The sequence below is a fragment of the Aquarana catesbeiana genome, linkage group LG07 (assembly GCF_042186555.1).
Source record: "Aquarana catesbeiana isolate 2022-GZ linkage group LG07, ASM4218655v1, whole genome shotgun sequence".
NCBI lineage: Eukaryota > Metazoa > Chordata > Amphibia > Anura > Ranidae > Aquarana > Aquarana catesbeiana.
The window spans coordinates 247,768,749-247,790,757 of NC_133330.1; the positions used below are offsets into that span (position 1 = coordinate 247,768,749).

General features: G+C 41.3%; 1 protein-coding gene across 1 annotated transcript in view; it reads right to left on the reverse strand.

Moving 5' to 3' along the window:
- The window catches only part of PKN2 (protein kinase N2), a 184,404-nt gene that overhangs the window by 73,941 nt on the left and 88,454 nt on the right, over positions 1 to 22,009 (reverse strand). The window contains exon 2 of the mRNA XM_073593186.1: positions 10,436 to 10,730. Within this exon, the coding sequence (XP_073449287.1) occupies positions 10,436 to 10,730 (295 nt within the window). The remainder of the gene's footprint in view (positions 1 to 10,435; positions 10,731 to 22,009) is intronic.

Here is a 22,009-nt window from a genome sequence, read left to right on the forward strand (position 1 = left end):
GGTGTATAATTTAATATGTAAATTTAAAAAAAAGGCAATTCATTCTTCAAAATCTATATGTAGTGGTAAATATAAATAATCAACTATATGATTAGGGAGCAAAATCTCTAATCCACTTTGAGAACAGACAGACAGAAGAGATACACTGTATATATATCATCAGACTCAGAGATCACATTTTTTATTTAGACCCCATTCACACTGGGGCACATGTAATGTGCCCTGACCCCACGTAATGTGCCCTGCTCCCCGTAAAGAATGAGGAAGGACATCTGGTTACAAAAGATGGGGAGATGGCAAAGGTATTGAATTTATTCTTCTCCTCAGTCTTCACGAGTGAATCGAGGGGCTTCAGTAACCAAAACTGCAGTGTTTATCCTCATGACACAACACAGGAAGCACCTACATGGTTAACAGAGGACGGAATTAAAATTAGACTTGAGAAACTTAACATTAATAAATCACCGGGACCAGATGGCTTGCATCCGAGGGTACTTAGGGAACTCAGTCAGGTGATTGCCAGACCGTTGTTCCTAATTTTTACAGTCTATTGACTGGAATGGTACCAGCTGATTGGAGAAAAGCCAATGTAGCACCAATATTTAAAAAGGGCCCAAAAAAACATCCCTGGATATTACAGACCAGTTAGTCTAACATCAATAGTATGTAAACTCTTGGAGGGGATGATAAGGGACTATATATACAAGATTTTAGTAATAAGAATGATATCATTAGCAGTAATCAGCATGGATTCATGAAGAATCGTTCTTGCCAAACTAATCTATTAACCTTCTATGAGGAGGTGAGTTGCCATCTAGATAAAGGAAGGCCCGTAGACGTGGTGTATCTGGATTTTGCAAAAGCATTTGACACAGTTCCCCATAAATGTTTACTGTACAAAATAAGGTCAGTTGGCATGGACCATAGGGTGAGTACATGGATTGAAAAACTGGCTACAAGGGCGTGTTCAGAGGGTGGTGATAAATGGGGAGTACTCAGAATGGTCAGGGGTGGGTAGTGGGGTTCCCCAGGGTTCTGTGCTGGGACCAATCCTATTTAATTTGTTTATAAACGACCTGGAGGATGGGATAAACAGTTCAATCTCTGTATTTGCAGACGATACTAAGCTAAGCAGGGCAATAACTTGGAAATCTTGCAAAAAGACCTGAACAAATTAATGGGGTGGGCGACTAAATGGCAAATGAGGTTCAATGTAGAAAAATGTAAAATAATGCATTTGGGTGGCAAAAATATGAATGCAATCTATACACTGGGGGGAGAACCGCTGGGGGAATCTAGGATGGAAAAGGACCTGGGGGTCCTAGTAGATGATAGGCTCAGCAATGGCATGCAATGCCAAGCTGCTGCTAATAAAGCAAACAGAATATTGGCATTCATTAAAAGGGGGATCAACTCCAGAGATAAAACGATGATTCTCCCGCTCTACAAGACTCTGGTCCGGCCGCACCTGGAGTATGCTGTCCAGTTCTGGGCACCAGTCCTCAGGAGGGATGTACTGGAAATGGAGCGAGTACAAAGAAGGGCAACAAAGCTAATAAAGGGTCTGGAGGATCTTAGTTATGAGGAAAGGTTGCGAGCACTGAACTTATTCTCTCTGGAGAAGAGACGCTTGAGAGGGGATTTGATTTCAATTTACAAATACTGTACTGGTGACCCCACAATAGGGATAAAACTTTTTCGCAGAAGAGAGTTGAATAAGACTCGTGGCCACTCATTACAATTAGAAGAAAAGAGGTTTAACCTTAAACTACGTAGAGGGTTCTTTACTGTAAGAGCGGCAAGGATGTGGAATTCCCTTCCACAGGCGGTGGTCTCAGTGGGGAGCATTGATAGCTTCAAGAAACTATTAGATAATCACCTGAATGACCGCAACATACAGGGATATGTAATGAAATACTGACACATAATCACACACATAGGTTGGACTTGATGGACTTTTGTATTTTTTTCAACCTCACCTACTATGTAACTATGTAATGTGCCCTGCTCCCACGTAATGTGCCCTGCTCCCACGTAATGTGGCTTGCCTCCATGTAAAAGTTTACTTTAAATGTAATAGTAATGCCTTCTATTACCTCCAGTCTATCAGCCTCCACCTTCTCTGGGTTCAGATGCTGATCTTCCCTGCACAGTCTTTAAAGTCATTTTTTTTTAAAAAAACAAACATGGTATACTTACCTGCTCTGTGTAATGGTTTTGCACAGAGCAGCCCCTATTCTTCTCTTCTGGGGTCCCCCACCGATGCCTTTGGCTCCTCCTGCCTTTAGAGTGCCCCAATAGCAAGCTGCAAATTAAAGTATAGCGTGCCCCTATAGCAAGGTAAAAAACTTCTGCTTTTAGACCCACTCACTTCCTGCCCAGGACTACATGTCCTATGAGGCATTGCTCCTCACACATTCACAAGTTCTCAGGCACTTCCTGACATGTATGGATGGTGTACTGAGCTGTATGTGTGCTGCACTGTATTTCCTGATATGTAAACAAATAATGCATTCTGTATGCAGGCCAAATAATCAGCTGGCCGATTAATCGATTATGAAAATAGTTGACAGCTATTTTCATAATCGATTAGTTGTCGATTAATCGATTAGTTGTTTCAGCCCTAAATGCAATATTACATTTCAATAATCAGTGTTGCCAAGCGTCCAGTGCTCAATGGATATCCAAACTAATCCACCACTAAAAAAACAGTGTATTAATATAAACAATCATTGATAACTTTAGTAAAAATCAGTGCAATGCTACATTTCAATTATGACAGTGTTGCCAAGAGTCCAGTGCTCAATGGATATCCAATCCAACCCACTACTAAAGCTCTGTAAATAACAATCATTTATAACAGTCATGCAAATCAGTGCAGTACTGTATTTCAATCACCGTGCTGCAAGAGTGACCATTGCGCTAAATCATACAAAATCCCAAGGCCACTGCTGGTAACAATGTACAAAGTGCTCGACAATACTTCCACTCTGTGCTTGTCCGTTTCCTTCCTAATGTGATACATGCCACCCACATCTGTGAGAAACCTCCCTAATTGATAACTCCAAGAATGATGACCCTTTGTTTTTAAAGTGGGTCAAAATGCACTCTATAATCTCCCAAGGCAGTCTCCTCCATATACGGATCCTTCAGCTGTACCTGAACGGTGTTACCTCTCACCATATAGAGCATGGGAAGGACAAGAGGGGGTGCCATAGTGTAAAATCATTTACTGTAATCAATAAAAAATAATGTATTCCTGAATATGGGCCTCTCCCGGCACTCACAAACTAGTCAATGGGGTTTTTTTTTTTTTTTTTACCTTAATGCATTAAAGTGGTTCTAAAAAGGTAGAAGTTTTCTTGTTACCTCAACCACTTCTTTCAGTGAGGATAACTCCAGATGAAGAGCATAGAGATTTACGGTGACCAGATGGTAACCAGTCATCTCTATGACCACCGGAGGCTCAGGCGTGACGTCAACAAAGTGGCGATCTCGGCAGGAACTCATCAGATCTGTCATTTTTTTGATCTGATACCTTCCAGCCTGGAGGAGAAATGTGGGGTCTTACAGACCCCACATCTCTCCAAAAAGAGGACCTTTCACACACCATTTTTATTACAAGGGATGTTTACATTTCTTGTACCGTAATAAGAATAAAAAAGTGATTTAAAAAAAAAAAAAAAAAAAAAATACAATATAAAAAAAAAAAAAATTTTTTAAAGCGCCCCTGCCCCCGTGTGCTCATGCACAGAAGCGAACGCACATGTATGTAAATGCTGTTCATACCACACGTGAGATATCGCCGCGTGCGTTAGAGCGAGAGCAACAATTCTCGCACAAGACCTCCTCTAACTCTAAACATTTAACCTGTAAAAAATGTTTAAAGTGTCGCCTATGGAGATTGTTAAGTACCCAAGTTTGGCGTCATTCCACGACTGTGCGCAATTTTAAATCGTGACATGTTGGGTACTCAGCGTAACATCATCTTTCACATTATAAAAAAAAAAAAAAAAAAAAAAAAGGGCTAACTTTACTGTTTTATTTTTCAATTCATGAAACTTTTTTTTTTTTTTTTTTAAACGCGTTTGAAAAATTGTTGCGCAAATACAGTGTCACATAAAAAAAAATTGCAACGACCGTCATTTTATTCCCTAGGGTGTGAGCTAAAAAAACATATATGTTTGGGGGTTCTGAGTAATTTTCTAGCAAAAAAAAAAAAAAAAAGATGTTTTTTACATGTAGGAGAGGAAAGGGGTTGTAAACCCTTTACTACCACTTCTACCTACAGGCAAGCCTATAATAAGGTTTACCTGTAGGTACCGTGAATATCTCCTAAACTTGCACAGTTTAGGCGATATTCACTGTATCCGCACGTGCCGACTGAAGAAATGGCCCGCTCATACCATTTCTTCAGTAGCTGTGCCGTGACCGGCGGCTCCCAAGCATATGCGCAGGAATGACGACATCGCGGCTCCGTCCAATCACAGTGCTGGAGCCCGCGAACCTGGAAATAACTGGGAGCTGCAACAGCTTCCATCTAAGGTAAGTATTTCATAATGAGCTAGTATGCGATGCATACTAGCTCATTATGCCTTGGTCTTGCATGTTTTTATTTGGGGTTTTTTTTTTTAGCGTTTACAGTTACTTTAATGCAGTCTGTGCATGAAGGTAAAAAAAAACAAAACAAAACAAAAAAACCTTCCAGCCCAACCCCTTATACTTACAGTGCCTTGAAAAGTTACCCCTTGAAATATTTCACAATTTGTCAGGTTACAACCAAAAACGTAAATGTATTTTACTGGGATTTTATGTGATAGACCAAAACAAAGGAGGCACATAACTGTGGAAGGAAAATGATAAATAGTTTTCAATTTTTTTTACAAATAAATATCTGAAAAGTATGGCGTGCATTTGTATTCAGCCCCCTTTACTCGCATACCCCTAACCGAAATCTAGTGGAACCAATTGCCTTCAGAAGTCACCCAATTAGTAAATAAGAGTCCTCGTGTGTATTTTAATCTCAGTATAAATACAGCTGTTCTATAAAGCCCTCAGAGGTTTGTTAGAGAACTTTAGTGAACAAACAGCATCATGAAGGCCAAGGAACAACCCGGACAGGTCAGGGATAAAGTTGTGGAGAAGTTTAAAGTAGGGTTAGGTTATAAAAAACAACTCACAGAGCACTGCTCAATCCATCATCTGAAAATGGAAAGTAAGAAAGCCATTGTTGAAAGAAAACCATAAGAAGTCCGGTTTGCAGTTTACGAGAAGCCATGTGGGGGACACAGCAAAAAACGTAGAAGAAGGTGCTCTGGTCAGAGGAGACCAAAATCGAACCTTGTGGCCTAAAAGCAAAAACGCTATGTGTGGCAAAAAAAAAAAAAAAAAAAAAAACGAATGCTGCACATCACCCTAAACACACCATCCCCATCATGAAACATGTTGTGGGGATGCTTTTCTTCAGCAGGGACAGGGAAGCTGGTCAGAGTTGATGGGAAGATGGGTGGAGCCAAATACAGGACAATCTTAGAAGAAAACCTGTCTGCAAAAGACTTGAGACTGGGGTGGAGGTTCACCTTCCAGCAGGACAATGACCCTAAATATACAGCCAGAGATACAATGGAAAAGTTTAGATCAAAGCATATTCATGTGTTATGACCCAAAGTTCAGCCCTAAATCCAATCGAGAATCTGTGACAAGACTTCACAGACTCTCTTCATCCAATCTGACAGAGCTTGTGCTATTTTACAAAGAAGAATGGGCAAAAATCTCACTCTTTAGACGTGCAAAGCTCTGAGACATACCCAAAAAACTTTCAGCTATAATTGCAGCAAAAGGTGGTTCTACAAAGTATTGGCTCAGGGAGGCTAGCTAAATACAAATGCCACACTTTTCAGATATTTGTAACAAAAGTATTGAAAACCATTTATCATTTTCCTTCCACCTCATTTATGTGCAACTTTGTGTTGGTCTATTCCAATAAAATACATTTATGTTTTTGGTTGTAACATGACAAAATGTGGAAGATTTCAAAGGGTATGAATACATTTTAAGGCACTGTACCTGAGCCCGATATTGATCCACCTCTGAGCCTCAGAGCAGTGGCTCTTCACCTCCACTGGACATGAGGGCAGTAGTGGGAGCCAGTGGGGGGCTCACAACAGAGCCTGCATGAGTGCCCCCATAACAAGCGGCCTGCTATGGGGGCATAGCCAGAAGCACCAGCAGGGGGACCAAGAGGAGGATGGAGGATCGGGGCTGCTTTGCGCAAAACCACTGCACACAGTAGATAAGTACGACAGGTTAGTTATTTTAAAAAAAAAGCCTTTACAAATCACTTTAAAAAAAAAGGTAAAGACTTTAGAACCACTTTAACCGCTTCCCGCCAGCTGTCAAATGAAGGCTGGGCGGTGCGGCTCTCGTTCTGGGTGGACGTCATACGACGGCCTCCCAGAACAACAGTTCTCGGGGGGCGCGGCGATCGGTGGTGCGGTGTGTCGGTCTGACACACCGCTACACCAATCTCGGTAAAGAGCCTCTGACGGAGGATCTTTACCACGTGATCAGCCGTGTCCAATCACAGCTGATCATGATGTAAACAGGCAGAGACATTGATCGGCTTTTCCTCACTCGTGTCTGACAGACACGAGTAGAGGAGAGCCGATCGGCTGCTCTCCTGACAGGGGGGGGGGGTCTGTGCTGATTGTTTATCAGCGCAGCCCCCCCCCCCCACGGATGCCCACCCAGGACCGCCAGGACCACCATGGCCACCACACTGGACCACCAGGTATGCCACCCTAGACCACCACTGCAGCGGTGCTTTGCCGGCGCTGGCCCATTGTTTTCAATGGGCAGGGGCGCTCCTACAGTGCTGCAAAGATGAGCCTTGCAGGACTTTGACCATGACAGAGACAGGTGAGGCTCTTTACAGGCGCTATTTTTAGCAATGTAGCACCTGTAAAGCATCTCAGTGTGAAAGTAGCCTTAAAGAGCACCTGTCATTTCAGATCCATCATGGCAGCACCTGTTAGTGGACATCCACTCACCTGCTGCCACCACGTCACTCACCTTGTTGTGTCACTGCCGCATCACCAGCAGGTCAGAGGAGGACCCGCTGCGAGATAGAGATGACAGTTGCTCTTTAAAAATGATTTAAATGGAGTTGATTTAAATCAAATCCACCCTGACTGTCACAAATTATTTACCTGTAGGTGTGCTTCTAAATTTCCACAGAAAATACAAGGTGGAAGAAAACTTCAAGAAAAAAAGTCATCTGCATTTTTAGAAAGGAGGTCAGCAATGGCAGACTGTTTCTTACATTAAAGGTTTCCTCTGACCTTATGTCTAGAAGGTTCCCTGTACCTGTATAAATTTTTCAGGTCAGTGACTCAAAGTTGTGGAATGGCTGAGCAACTAGCATTTTCAAAAGGTCAGCAATGTCAGCTCCAAAGTTTCTTTTAGGAAAGGTTTACATTGAAAGCAGTTTAGTGCTCTTTAAATAGCCTGATGTAAAGTCCATGATCTGAAATGTACAGGATCATAAAGAACAGCTGTGAACTCTGTCTACTTTGTGGTTAATGCTGACATTTTGGATGGTCACCTCCTGGGCTAACCCATAAATGTAAATCTTTCCCCCTTCTGGCAACACCAATATTATGAATACAGTAGGAGTGATAAACAAACTCCCAATTAGTACATACAGGCATGGCCAAAAATATTGGCACCCCTGCATTTCTGTCAGATAATGCACCACTTCGCCCAGAAAATTGTTGCAATTACAAAATGTTTAGGCATTCTCATGTTTATTTCTTTTGTTTGTATTGGTATGGCACAAAAATGTGAAGAAACAAAAAGCCAAATCTGACACATTCCACAGAAAACTCCAAAATTTAACTGGACAAAATCCTTGGCACCCCCAATGTAATATTTGGTAGCACACCCCTTGGAAAAAATAACTGAAATCAATCTCTTCCTGTAACCATCAATGAGTTCTACACCTCTCGCCTAGAGTTTTGGAACCCTCTTTCGCCAACTGCCAGAGGTCTCTCAGACTGCAAGGGTTCCTTTTTCCCAACTGCTGTTTTGAGATCTCTCCACAGGTGCTCTATGGAATTTAGATCTGGACTCATAGCTGGCCAGTTCAGTACTCTCCAGTGATTGGTCTTAAACCATTTCTGGGTGCTTTTTGATGTGCACTTTGGGTCATTGTCCTGCTGTAAGACCCATGACCTCTGACGGAGACCCAACTTTCTGACACTGGGCACTACTACATTGCACCCCAAAAAAAGTCTCCAGATTTCATAATGCCCCACACACGGTCAAGACATCCAGTGCCTGAAGCAGCAAAGCAACCCCAAAACAACAGTGAACCTCCATCTTTGACTGTAGGGACTGATTTTCTTTAAAGGCTTAATTTCTTTTTCTGAAAACTGTAGAATGACAGGCTTTACCAAAAAGCTATAAGTTTGTATGTCTGTCCACAGCACATTCTCCCAAAAGGATTTTGGCTTCCTCAGGTATATTTTGGCAAACTCCAATCTGGCTTTTTGATGTTTGTGTGTCAGCAGTGGGGTCCTCTCCTGGGTCTCCTACCATTATACCCCTTTTCATTCAGATGGCAACATATAGCGCGAGCTGACACAGTTGTACCCTGTGCCTGAAGATCATTTTTTAATTTGTCTGGAAGTTGACGGAGGTTCTTTAGCCACCATTCGAACAATGCTTCGCTGCAATCTTTGATCAATTTTTCTATTGCGTCCATGTCGATTAGCTACAGTGCCATGGGCTGTAAAGCTCTTGACAATATTGCGTACAGTGAACACAGGGACATTAAGATCTCTGGAGATGGACGTGTAACCTTGAGATTTGTCCATGCTTTTCCCCAATTTTTGTTCCCAAATCCTCAGACAATTCTTTGCTGCTCTTCCTCTCCCTCCTCCACGCTCCGTATTGCACACAGAGACACACAACAAAAGGTTGAGTCAATATTTCTATATTGTCAGAACCGGTTAACTGATGTAGGCGAGTTTAAATTACAAATTACAGGAGCATCACAAACTGGTAATGCAATTATTTCTTACAATTTTGAGAAGGTGCCAATAATTCTGTCAAGTCCATTTTTGGAGTTTTGCGTGAAATGCGTCAGATTTGGCTTTTTGTTAATCCAATTTTGCATTATCTGACAGGAATGCAGGGTGGTCAGTATTTTTGGCCAGGACCAAGTACAGCCTATTCTGTTTTACATAATATATGTGAAAATGAACTGTATTCCAGAAATCTTTCTGTTATTTGGCATTCTTCTTTTAAATCTCCTTTATAAAATCAGAAATATACCTCACCAATGGCTAATCTGTTTTGAATCATCTGGGCCAACACAATTCTCACAAATGCCAACAGTGTTAGTGATGTCAACTTACTAGCACAAACCGCATTTAGACCAATTAAAAAAAACACAGTAAGTAATGTCTAGAAAGTAAGATTCGGGATACGGATTGGATGTGTCTGAATTTATGTGGAAATTGCTTGAAAAAAAAAAAAAAAAAATCCCCATAGGAACAGCAAAAATAAACACTGACAAAGTAAATCAAAAATTATAAAATGAAAACTTTGTAGTGAATGGTCCACTTAAAGTGTTTGTTAACTTAAACATATAAATCACTGGTAGCCCCTCTATTAAGAGTTAGGCATACCACACTGTAGAAGTCTTATCAAAATTAGGCATGTAAATACCTTTTTGGAATGATCTTCAGGCCGGTCCTGTGACTCGCAGCAGCTTTACATCTCCGATACATGGCTACTGCAGGAGGGGCTGAGATCTCCCTCTGACGTCAGCCAGGGAGGTCACATAGCCACTTAGTCCCTCCTGCAGTAGCCCTGGAAACCGGCCGAGAGTCACGTGAGTGGCCTGAAGAAGACTGCCCTAAAAAGCTATTTACATGCCTCGTTTTTATAAAAGATTTATACAGCATGCTATGCCTATCTATAATAGAGGGGCTAGCAGTGACCAATTTACAATTTTTTATTTTTTTAATAGTGGCGGGGGGGGGGGGGGGGGGGGGTTGGGGTTTGAAGCAGGGCGGAGACAGAGCAGGGAGCTGACAGGGAGGAGGGGGTAAGGGGGAGAGAGCAGAGCAGGGCTGCGGACGACGGAGGGACGTACGCTGACCACGGTGGTCAGGGCTCAGCAGCCGATTAGCATTGTTGACGCATAGAGGGGGATACAGGAAGTTGCCGGTTCAGCCAGGTTTTTACCTTCTAAAGAGGGGCAGATTACACAGCACAAGCACTGTGCTGTTTAATCTACTTTAAGGGACCAGGATCTCTATTTTTTGGGGGTTAAACCCTTTAATGTATATAAAGGAACAAACGGTATACAGTTCATGTTATGCAAGTTTTATACACACTCTCTTCATCTCCTTGCACTCTGGAGTACCTGGAAGATCCTCTGCTTCCCGAACAACAATATGCGCATTTAGCTCCTGAAGACTGTTATGCAATTCCTCTAGCTTTTTATTTGACTTCTTTAAAATATTGTCCACATAAGCCAAGTTTTTTTTATCTGTAGTAACCTTTCTGAGGTTTTCGGCACCTTCTTTGATTTTAAGTTCTTTTCTGATTTCGCGCTTGATCTGATCCTTAATTTCATCCAAGTTTGGCTGTGACATGGGGTCCGAAAAGTCTATTTTCTGATTAATACCCATTGGTTCGGGAGCAATGTGGGTTCTGTCCTGTGGAGGAATAAAATAAAACAAGTCAACCAACTTTACTACAAAAGCAAACCTAACAGTTCCTCTAACTCCTTATACAGATTACATACATTAAAAGGCAATTCTATGTACTTCAGGAGATGGAAAGTACTCCAAAAGCCAAATGCAAACACAAGGAAGGCCCAAGTTCTAGACTCATGAAAGCGAGGGGCATTTTCTGACACAAAGCATCTTTTTCCGGTAAGAGGGAGACAAGTGCTTTGGTGTTCCAAAAGAAACCTTTCCCCTAATCCCAGGTATCAGAGGATGGGCTAACATGTATGTATGTTTCATAAGGCAATCTAAGATTACAGAAGTCATTTGAACACTTAATACTTCTTTTGCTTGAAGCCAACATTGAGAAGTTAAGGCGATCTTCCTTTATTTCTCTATTTAGGTAGGTAAGTGGTGGTTGGTTATTTAGAGCACAATCAGTAATACACTTCCAATCTGTCAAATTGCTAAATTTCTTATGAAAACAGCTGTCCCACAGTAACTTCACTCACCCACAGATGCAGTATGAGAAAGGAAAGAAAAAGGCAAAGCTCATTTCAAGTTGATAGCTACTAGGGATTCATCAATACTAGTATTGGTACCGATACCAAGCACTTGCACGAGTATAGGTACTTGTGCAAATGCTCCGATACCTGCTGTATCAGACCAGGCATCCTCAAGCTCAGCAGGGGGGGCCGGGCAGCCTCACAGGTGATCGGTGCGGTGGTGGGGGCAGTTACAAGCATATGTATAGTAGAGCTGCACGATTCTGGCTAAAATGAGAATCACAATTTTTTTGCTTAGAAGATAGATCACGATTCTCGCAGGGTAACATCATCTTTCACAGTAAAACAAAAAAAATTGGGCTAACTTTACTGTTTTTTTTTTTTCCATTGAAGTGCATTTTTTCCCAAAAAACTGCGTTTGAAAGACCGCTGGACAAATACAGCGCGACATAAAATATTGCAGCAATTGACATTTTATTCCCTAGGGTCTCTGCTAAAATAATGTTTGGGGGTTCCAAGTAATTTTCTAGCAAAAAATATTGATTTTAACTTAAGAAACAAATGTCAGAAAAAGATTTAGACTTTAAAGTGGTTAAACTTTCTGCATTTACAAGTTGTTTAAAAAAACTTGGCAGACTGCCTGGATTTTTTTTTCACACAGAAGTTTACCCCTTTGATCTAAGAAGGAAGAGTTAGTTACAATGTTTCATGTTAAAAACTTGGCAGACTGCCCAGATGTTTTCTTTTGACATATACAGAAAAAAGTGCAGCACAGTTCTTTTGACAGCTGAGTGAGCAGATAAGTCTCTCCACTTGTTATATGAAAGAATCGGAAGACTCTGTAATAGAGATCGTCAGGGGGGTTAAATCGAGATAACGATTTTTTAAACGATTAATTGTGCAGCTCTAATGTATAGACGTTCTGACAGCCACTTCTCCTCTCCCTGCCGTGGCTGTCAGCTGCGGCAGGCAGAGGGTCAGTGGCGGGAGGGGTCCTTCTCCCTCACTCCGGTGTCACCCTCCCACTCTCCGGCTCCTCCTCCGGCCCCCCTCCCCCTGTCCCAGATGTCAGGATGGAGAGTGAAGGAAGGAGCCGGTAAATCTCATTTACCGGCTCCTTGCTTCCTCTAATAAAATCACTGACTCTGTCCATTCATAACTGAAACATCGTAAACTGTGTTTACGATGCTTCAGTTTATGAATGGCGAGGAGCTTCTGCCTCCTCTCCATTCATTTTCAGTGCAGCCGAGTCTCAGTGCCCCTGTCTCACAGGGGAGATGTCAGGGGTCTGCTTAGACCCCCAATATCTCCCCCCAACAGGGCTGAATATATATTATATATATATATGAGAGAGAGAGAGAGAGAATGAATTGTAATAAATATTTAAAAGGTTAAAATGTAAAATATATATATATATATATATATATATATATATATATATATATATATATATATATATATATATATATATATATATATATATATATATATATATATATATATATATATATATATATATATATATATATATATGTAACCTGCACCTAGATAATTCTGGAGATTGCTGTCTTTGATCTCTACTCCTTCAAAATGCTGGTTGTAATGCTAATCTCCCCACTGTCAGTATACAATGGCTCTGCAAGAGGGATTCCCCCATCTACACATTTGAGGTAGATTCATCAATTTTTATGCTGGTTGAACAAAAGAAAATGAATCATGTATGGGCCTCTCTCCATTTCTTTGGGACATTAACTAGGGTCGATTATGGAAGTCAGAAGCTCTTTATAGTTCTAACCTGCAGTCTTGCTCTGGCTTAGTGAAAGCATTGCTGTGCTCTACTTACCGTTTTCTTTTTTCCTCTTTCGCATTAAAGGAAGTCGGCATTAGCAGCCCCTGTAGTTATCTAGTGCAAGGTTTAATATAGTTCCAACTAGAGAATTTATCTCCCCACTGTTAAAGTCCACTGTCATTTCTCTCTTTTGGGGGCCCCCAGGTGGGTTATACCATAAATATGATCGTATACACAGTATATTTGCACATTATGAGACTTGCCTGTCAAACTGAGCTCCAGTGCTGCACTGTAAAAGGAGGCGGTGGGTCCCGGGTGCTTCTATCTTCACCCGGTCCTCCTTCCAGGTCTTCAGCGCATGTCCAGCTCAGTGTACGCGAAGGCTGGCGGACAGGAGACAGCATTTGACAGAAGAGACCGATTAGTCTCTTTTGTCATAAATATCCTGTTTTGGCAGCATTTTTATTTATTTCTTCCTTTTTTTTTTTTTTTTTTTTTAAACAAAGCTTACTACCACTTTAAAACAATCTGAGCCATTGTGTATAGGTACCCATTGGGATTGGACAGTCTATGAAATAAATAAATCTCAGCTTTTAGTACTACTTTAAAATAAAATATTTATATCTCCCTTCATATAGCTTCATTTCTGACTCCTAGTTAAAATGCTCATATATCTTACTTCTGGGTGTATTATTATATACAGTGCTGTGAAAAAGTACTTGTCCCCTTCCTGATTTCTTCTTTTTTCACATATTTCTCACACTTTAATGATTCAGTTCAAACAAATTTTAACAATACAGAAAGATAACCCGAGTAAATGCAAGATGCAGTTTTTAATTATTTAATTTATTAAGGGAAATAAGCTGTTTAAACTTGCCTGGCCCTGTGTGAAAAAGTAATTGCCCCCTCCCATGCGGAATCATGAATGAACTGAATAACCACAATTTTTTGTAAAGCGGTGTTAAATTTTACTTGACACACCCAGGACCGATTACTGCCAGACCTGTTGAATCAAGAAATCACATAAATAGAAGCTGTCTGACAAAGTTAAGCATGCTAAGGCTTAATGTACAAGGGACGTTTTTACAACCTCTCCTGAACGATTTAACTTGACAGATAGTAACCCACTCCGTTTTGCCGTGTTTACATGCCGCGTTAAGAAGCTTTTTTCTTCTTTTTTTTTTCAAAATAGCCAAAAATTAAAAACAGCTGTGAACGAAACGCGGCTAAATGCGAGTTCCCATGTTTAGAAGAGTTTGGCGCTTGAAATGCCTCTAAACTTAGCGTCTGAACTCATTTTTTTGCTTTCCAAAAAAGGCCTCTAAATTCAAACTACATGTACTGATAAGATAACAGAGGAGAGTTCAGGAGCATTTGAAAAAAATGCCCAACTGCTCCTAAATGTCCATTTAGCAGCGGCAGTGTACATGAGGCCTAACAGATTACAAAAAGCCACATATCACGCCACAATCTAAAAAAAATTCACAACAGATTAGAAACAAAGTAATGTACATGTATCAGTCTAGAAAGGGTTTCAAAGCCATTTCTAAGGCTTTGGAGCTCTAGTGAACCATGGGAAGAGCCATTATCCACAAATGGAGATAACTTGGAACAGTGGTGAACCTTTCCAGGAGTGGGTGGTCTAAAAAAAAATTACTCCAAGAGCTTGACGACGACTGATCCAGGAGGTCATAAAAGAACCCAGAGCAACATCTAAAGAACTGCAGACCTCACTTGACTCCGGTAAGATCAGTGTTCATGCTTCAACAATAAGACTGGGTAAAAGAGTTCCAAGGCCAAAGCCACTGCTGACCAAAAAGAAAACAAAGGCTCATCTCACATTTACCAAACATCTTGATTACCTTTAAAACTTTAAGCAAATATTCTGTGGACCGATAAGACAAAAAATTTACTCTTTGGAAGGTGTGCGTCCCATTACATGTGGCATAAAACTAATACAGCATTTCATAACAAGAACATCATACCAACAGTCAGACACGGTGGTGGGCCAAAATTGCTCCACAGCCATGTGAAAGACTCATTGCCAGTTATCGCAAATGCTCGATTGCAGTTGTTTCCGCCAAGGGTGGTATAACCAGTTATTAGGTTTAGGGGGAAATTACTCTTTCACATAAAGAAAGGCAGGTTTAGAGAGATTTTTTGTCTTAAAGAGGAAGTAAACCTGGAAAGGGTCAAGGATTTTATTCAATGCAAAACTGTGCTTTTTTGTTTCAAGACTTCAATGGAGAAGCTGCAGAAAAGCATGTAGTGCATTTTTTAATCCGCCCAACAATAAATTGGCCAAAAAAAAGCGCAAAAATCGCATAGAGTGTGCAAAAACGCACAGCAAAAAGCACTGCAGAAACGGATCAAAAGCAAACTACATAGGTGGGAACCGAGCTTTATGCTGGCCATACACGTATTGATTTTCGAACAAGAATATTCAAACAAAAAATCTTTGTACATTCACTGAAAGAATGTCATTTGAAAATTTAATTTGCTTTTAACATTCAGTTTTAAAATGAATGTAATTTCTGAACGAAAACCACATACACTGTCTGAAAATTCCTTTGACCAAGAAGTTTCCTATAGAAAATGAACGTTGATTTGACAGCACTTACGATTAGAAAATTGAACGAACGTTCCTAAAATTACATTTTTTTTGAAGGAAGACATTGTTTTTGTATGGCCAGCATATAATATGTTACAGTTCTGTCTTAAAATCAGCAAAACAGTCTAATTTATTTTTTCTTTAAATAAAAAATTTGATCTGAGTCCAATGATATTTACCAGATTCAAACTCTCATAGCATATATACACAGTATATCTCTTCTGTCTGTTATTCTCAGAGTGGATTAGAGATTTTGCTCCCCAACCATATAAATGGTAATTTAGATTTATCACTGCATATTGATAAGAATAAATTGCCTTTTTTTTTTTTTTAACTTTACATATTAACTAAATCATACAAACACACTTTAAGGTTATTATCCGATAAATCAAAACAATAAATTGGCCAACTAATCGATTATGAAAATGTTAGTTAGTTGCAACCCTAGTCAAATTGCATGACAAGTCCCACCGATGTGACCGGGGGCTTATGATGGGGTCTTTTTAAAATTATCTGTATTATCATTGTCAATTCACAATTCTTATAGTCCTGCCCATAGCTTTCAGGATTGGCAGCTCTGCATCAATTGCGGACCAGCCCTACAGTGTCTGGGAGGTGATGCGTTTGCTTACTTACTATGAGGTTTGTGCGTCATACAGTAACTGGATTTGGTACTCGTTTGGACCATCATACATTTAGTGTTTGTTTCTTATGTTACCCCAACATTTCATATCCCTGATACATGTCTGTGATACCACATATTTGTATGACAAAGTATCCCGTTCGCTTTGCTTCCTTTGTGTGAAATACCTAGTGATCCTGCCAATCCCCCTGATTTGCCATGTTAAACCGACCATATCATGGTCAGTTTTCATCTTTGCATTCTACAAAGCCAATTCCAAAAGGTTGGGACACAGTGTACAATCTACATAAAAACAGAAAGCAATTATTTGCAAATAGCATCAACCCATATTTTATTCCCAACGGAAAATAGAAAACATATCAAAATGTTTAAACTGAGAAAATGTATTTTAAAATACAAAATAAGGTAATTTTTGAAATTGATAAAAGCAACACCTCTCACAAAAGTTGGGACAGGGCAACATAAAGCAGGCAAAGTAAGTTGTACCAACAAGGAAGAGCTGATAGAACATTTTGCAACTAGATTCATTGACAAAAGGTCAGTAACATGAGTGGGTATAAAAAGGACAACTTAGAGATTCAGAGGATATCAGAAGTAAACATGGGCAGAGATTGACCAATCTGAAAAGCTGCATCTAAAAACTGTTGTAAAATTTTAAAAAATGGTACAATTTCTTGGTTTAAATAATTGTATTGGTTTTCTATTTTCTTTTGTGAATATTGTCTTATGATATTTGCAATCATTTGTTTTTACCCCGCATCCCAACTTTTTTGGAATTGGGGTTGTAGTTCAGAGAACAGACTGCCTGTACTCCAGTGGTCAGACTTGTGCTGACACGCCCCCCTGCATGTCACTGGAAAGATCAGTATACTGCTCTCTGCCTCCTGCTGGCACACGCCCTGCAGTCTCCACCCCCTCCTCTTGAAGTCCCTTACATAGCTGAGAGCAGCTATGCAAGGGACCTTTATCAAGCTCTTGATAAAAGGAGCGCGCCTCACAGCGCATGCTCGGAAACGCGTTGCTTAACGGCAGTACAGCCCATACCAGTGCTCTGCGTTCCAGCCCTCCATTCAACTGCCTGGCTGAGGTGCAAGCCTCGTTTTGGATCACGATCGTATCCCGGTAGTCTGTGCCGAGCATACAAGCCGACAGCGGAGAGGAAGAAGGCTCCCTTCCATCAGAACGAGTGCGGAGATCACCTATGGCTTCTACTGCTATCCCTTGTGCCGGACTAACATGTCATTACATGTGAGTGATTTTAATGGAATTTTGTCATTAAACTATACAGTCTTACTAAGAGGCGCCTTTGCTGACATTAAAACCAAGGGGTTTAGTTTGCACACGTTTTCATTTTATTTCATTATAATTTCACCAAACCTACATAATATCACAGCACTTTTTCCCCTGCAAAGCGGATGAGAGTTAAATGAATAATTGATAATCAAGGATCTCATAACAAAGGTTTCACATTGCAGTGTAAACTTGCTTACATTTCATTCAAACAAAAACGTATCACAAAAGGTCCAACTCAAAGTATGTGCTTTATGAAATTATTTCTAACAAACTGTATCTTCTGGGCCCATCAGTTGCCAACCAATACTGAACACACTAATAAATGATAGATAGATAGATAGATAGATAGATAGATAGATAGATAGATAGATAGATAGATAGATAGATAGATAGATAGATAGATAGATAGATAGAAAACTAACCTGTAACAGGAAGTGGAAAATCAGGTTTTAAAAAAAAAAAAAAAAAAAAAAAAAAAAAAAAAAAGGATTTAGTACAGGAATACCCAGAAAAACTATTTTTACAATTTCTGCAGTTTATTATTCTTGTAGCCCATTCAGCCTGAAGTCCCCGCCAACTTTGTAGAATTCTCTCACTCCCTTCCCCACCTGAACTTTCGCCTTTCCTGTATGTCAGTGCAGTAATCTCGATCATGCCCAATAGGTTAAACCAGGGAACTGGTGAATGGTCAGCAATCTTGTGGGATTACAATGCAATGTTGTGGAGTAATGCTGACAGACATGGCATGCAACTATTGACGTCCCATCAAATCGGGATAACAATGCGCATGTTCGAATGACTTAATTGTAACAAGGAGTGTGTGATATCTCATAAATAGCGCACCTGAAATAACTTTCAAAGACACCCACTAGTAAGCCTTTTTTACTGCTTCACATGATGCTGACTTGTCCTGGGCAAATTGTTATGTCACACGGTATTTGCACAGCGTTTTTTTGCAGGGGGGAAATGCACTTTTGAATTTGAATGCAAAAACTGACAATACATGACCCATTTTTTGATAGAATATAAAAGATGTTGTTACACTGAGTAAATAGATGCCAAACATGTCACAATTTTAAATTGCGCATGTCTGTGCAATGGCAACAAATGATGGAAATTTTACTATACATAGGCGACATTTTAAAAGCCTTTACAAGTTACCACTTTAGATTTACACAGGAGGTCTGGTGCTAGAATTACTGCCCATGATCTGACATTCACGGTGATACCTCAAATAGGGGCAGCACAGTGGTGTAGTGGTTAGCACTTTCACCTAGCAGCAATAGGGTCGCTGGTTAAAAACCCGACACCATCTGCCTGGAGTTTGCATGTTCTCCCTGTGTCTGTGTGGGTTTCCTCAGGGTACTCCGGTTTCCTCCCACACTCCAAAGACATGCTGGTAGGTTAATCAGATTCTGTCTATAAATTGGCCCTAGTATATGTATGTGTTTGTAAACGCATCGGGACCCTGCGGGGTAAAGGACCGCGCTATATCAAGATGCAACTCTCAACTCAAATGTGTGGAACGATTGCTGTTTTTCGTGCGTATGGAACCTAAGCGTGTGTTAGCCTTTGCGTGTGAGCAAGGGGGTACTTTACTTTTTTTTTGTATTTATTTTTTACACTGTTTTAAATGTTTTGATGTTGATCACTATAATTGCTGCCACAAGGAATATAAACATCCCTTGTAACAGCAATATGCAAATGACAGGTACTCCACTCTTTATAGAGAGATCTATAATACCCCAAACCCCCCCTCCTCTGCACTTAAAAGCATTTGATCACACCAAGATCAGTGAGATCAAATGCTTTTGATTACATCCAGGTAACCCGGACATCATGTGACTATTGCTTCCGAGTTACTATATCATACAGCTCAACAAAGCCGTTCGGGTCTTGGCTGGGCTCTATGATTAACCGGCGGAAGTGCCTGTGGGATGGGAAATCCAGGTACAGACACAGAAGGCATTGGGAGAGGGGACTTCCCTTCCTGCTGCTTGTTAAAGTAATCCAGTGGCTAGTTAGCCACTAAGCTTGCTTTTACAAGAGAGCCGACCGCCAGCTCTAAAAAGAAAAAAAAAAAAAAATCATACCGGGATGATGTCTGCAGTTGCAGGCATCATCCAGTTATAATCACTTGAAGTCTAGTGACGTACAGGTAGGTCGCAGGTTGGCAAGTGGTTAAAGCAGTGTTAAACCCAAAAGCAAAACATATTGCAGCTTATCAGTTCTTAGCTGTGAAGGCTGCATTCGTTTTTTGTTTAGGTTTTCTTTCTACTATTTTCAGCTGGTGATCCAGCCAATGAGTCTGTTTTTTAAAAGAACAAGCTTTCTTGCAGATGTATCAGTTTACAGAGATGAGACAAAATTTACCAATGAAATCTTTTATTAATGTAAAACCTTTATCCTAAAAAAGGAAGAAAAAAAAAAAAACTGTCTTCTAGAACTAATTATGCGTGAGCTGGAGTTTGGCTTTAATTTGTTAGTCTACCACCGTGTTTCCCTGAAAATAAGCCTGGCTCTTATATTAATTTTAACAAAAGACCTAGTAGGGCTTATTATCAGGGTAGGGCTTGTCATGTGCTGTCTTCTCTCCCCCTCTCTCTCCCTCCCTGCCTGTCAGGAATCCCCAGTGGCACTGAAGAAAGCGCTTGTAAAATCCTAGAATGCACTGCATTACAGTAGTATATAATGTAAACTGTGCACGTTTCTGTAATCTGTGATAAATGCAGTCTTATAGCAATGCTCTGCGCCTCCGTGACCCACCGGACCTCTCTTCTCCGCACGAGTACCGCAGAGGAGGGGGCAGAGATCCCCCGCTCACAGCTGGGAGAAGAGGAGAGCAGTGGGAGGTCAGCTGAGCGCTGCTATAAGACCCCTTTCATGCTGAAGGTGCTTTACAGGTATTTTAGCACTAAAAATAGTGAGTGTAAACTGCCTCCCCAGTGTGAAAACCCGAGTGCTTTCACACTGGGGTAATGCGCTTGCAGGACCCGTGGGGAAAAAAGAAAGTCCTGCAAGCAGCGTCTTTGGGGCGGTGCGGAAGTGGTGTCTAAACCGCCCCTGCCATTGAAATCAATGTACAGCGGCACTTTTCAGGCGCTTTTAACCCCTTGTTAACCCTTTCTTTGGGGTTAAAAGCTCCCCATTCCACCTGCACAACACCGCTAAAAAGAGCGGCGCTACACCGCTAACATACAGAAACATACAGTTTACATTATATAATACTGTAATACAGTGCATTCTAGGATATTACAATCACTTACACTAGGGCTTATTTTGGGGGTAGGGCTTATATTCAGGAAAACACGGTAGTACATCCAACACTCCTCTCCACCCGTACTAACAATGCTGTCCAAAAGGTGCCCCCTGTTCACCTTCATCCAGAGTGGGGGCACTACAGGAGGTGCATTACTGGTCAAATCACTAGGTGAAAACAGAGCCTAAAAAAGAAAAATGAATGCAGCTACCACATCTAATGATTGGAAAGCTGCAATATACTACATTTTTGCATTTGGGTTCAATACTGCTTTAAGACCTGGCATAAACCCAATACATAGTACACATTTTCCCCCCTTAAACAGAACTATAACATAGTACAAATTAGGGTTGTCCCGATACCGATACTAGTATCGGTATCGGCACCGATACCAAGCATTTGCCCAAGTACTTGTACTCGGGCAAATGCTCCCGATGCTTCCGCCGATACCTTGACTGTCAGCGGTGATGGACGTGTGGGGGAGTTACAAGCTTCTCCCCCCGCGGCTTTCAGCTGCTTAGTGACATACAGCGGTGATCGGTGCTTGTAATTCCCCCACACGCGATCACCGCTGACTGTCACCTCCTCCTCCTTAGTCCTCCTCCGTTCCTCTGTCCCCCTCCGCTGTCCTGCTCCATTGCTGTGTCCCCCTCCGTTCCTCTGTCCCCCCCCGCTGTCCTCCTTCTTTGCTCTGTCCCCCTCCGCTGTCCTCCTCCGTTCCTCTGTCCACCTCCCGCTGTCCTTCTTCTTTGCTCTGTCCCCCTCCGCTGTCCCCATCCGTTCCTCTGTCCCCCTCCGCTGTCCCCATGCGTTCCTCTGTCCCCCTCCGCTGTCCCCATGCGTTCCTCTGTCCCCCTCCGCTGTCCCCATGCGTTCCTCTGTCCCCCTCCGCTGTCCCCATGCGTTCCTCTGTCCCCCTCCGCTGTCCCCATGCGTTCCGGCTTTCCGTTGTCCCCCTCTCTCTTCGTCTGTCCCCTCCGTTCTGCTGTCTCTCCGCTGTGTGTATGGAGAGAGTCAGCTGACTCTTTCCATTCACATAACTGAAACATTGTAATCTTCTGTGATTACAATGTGTCAGTTTATGAATGGAGAGGAGCCGCTGTCTTCTCTCCATTCATTCTCAGTGCAGCTGACGCTGCAGAGAAAGGGACTGGGGAATCTCTATC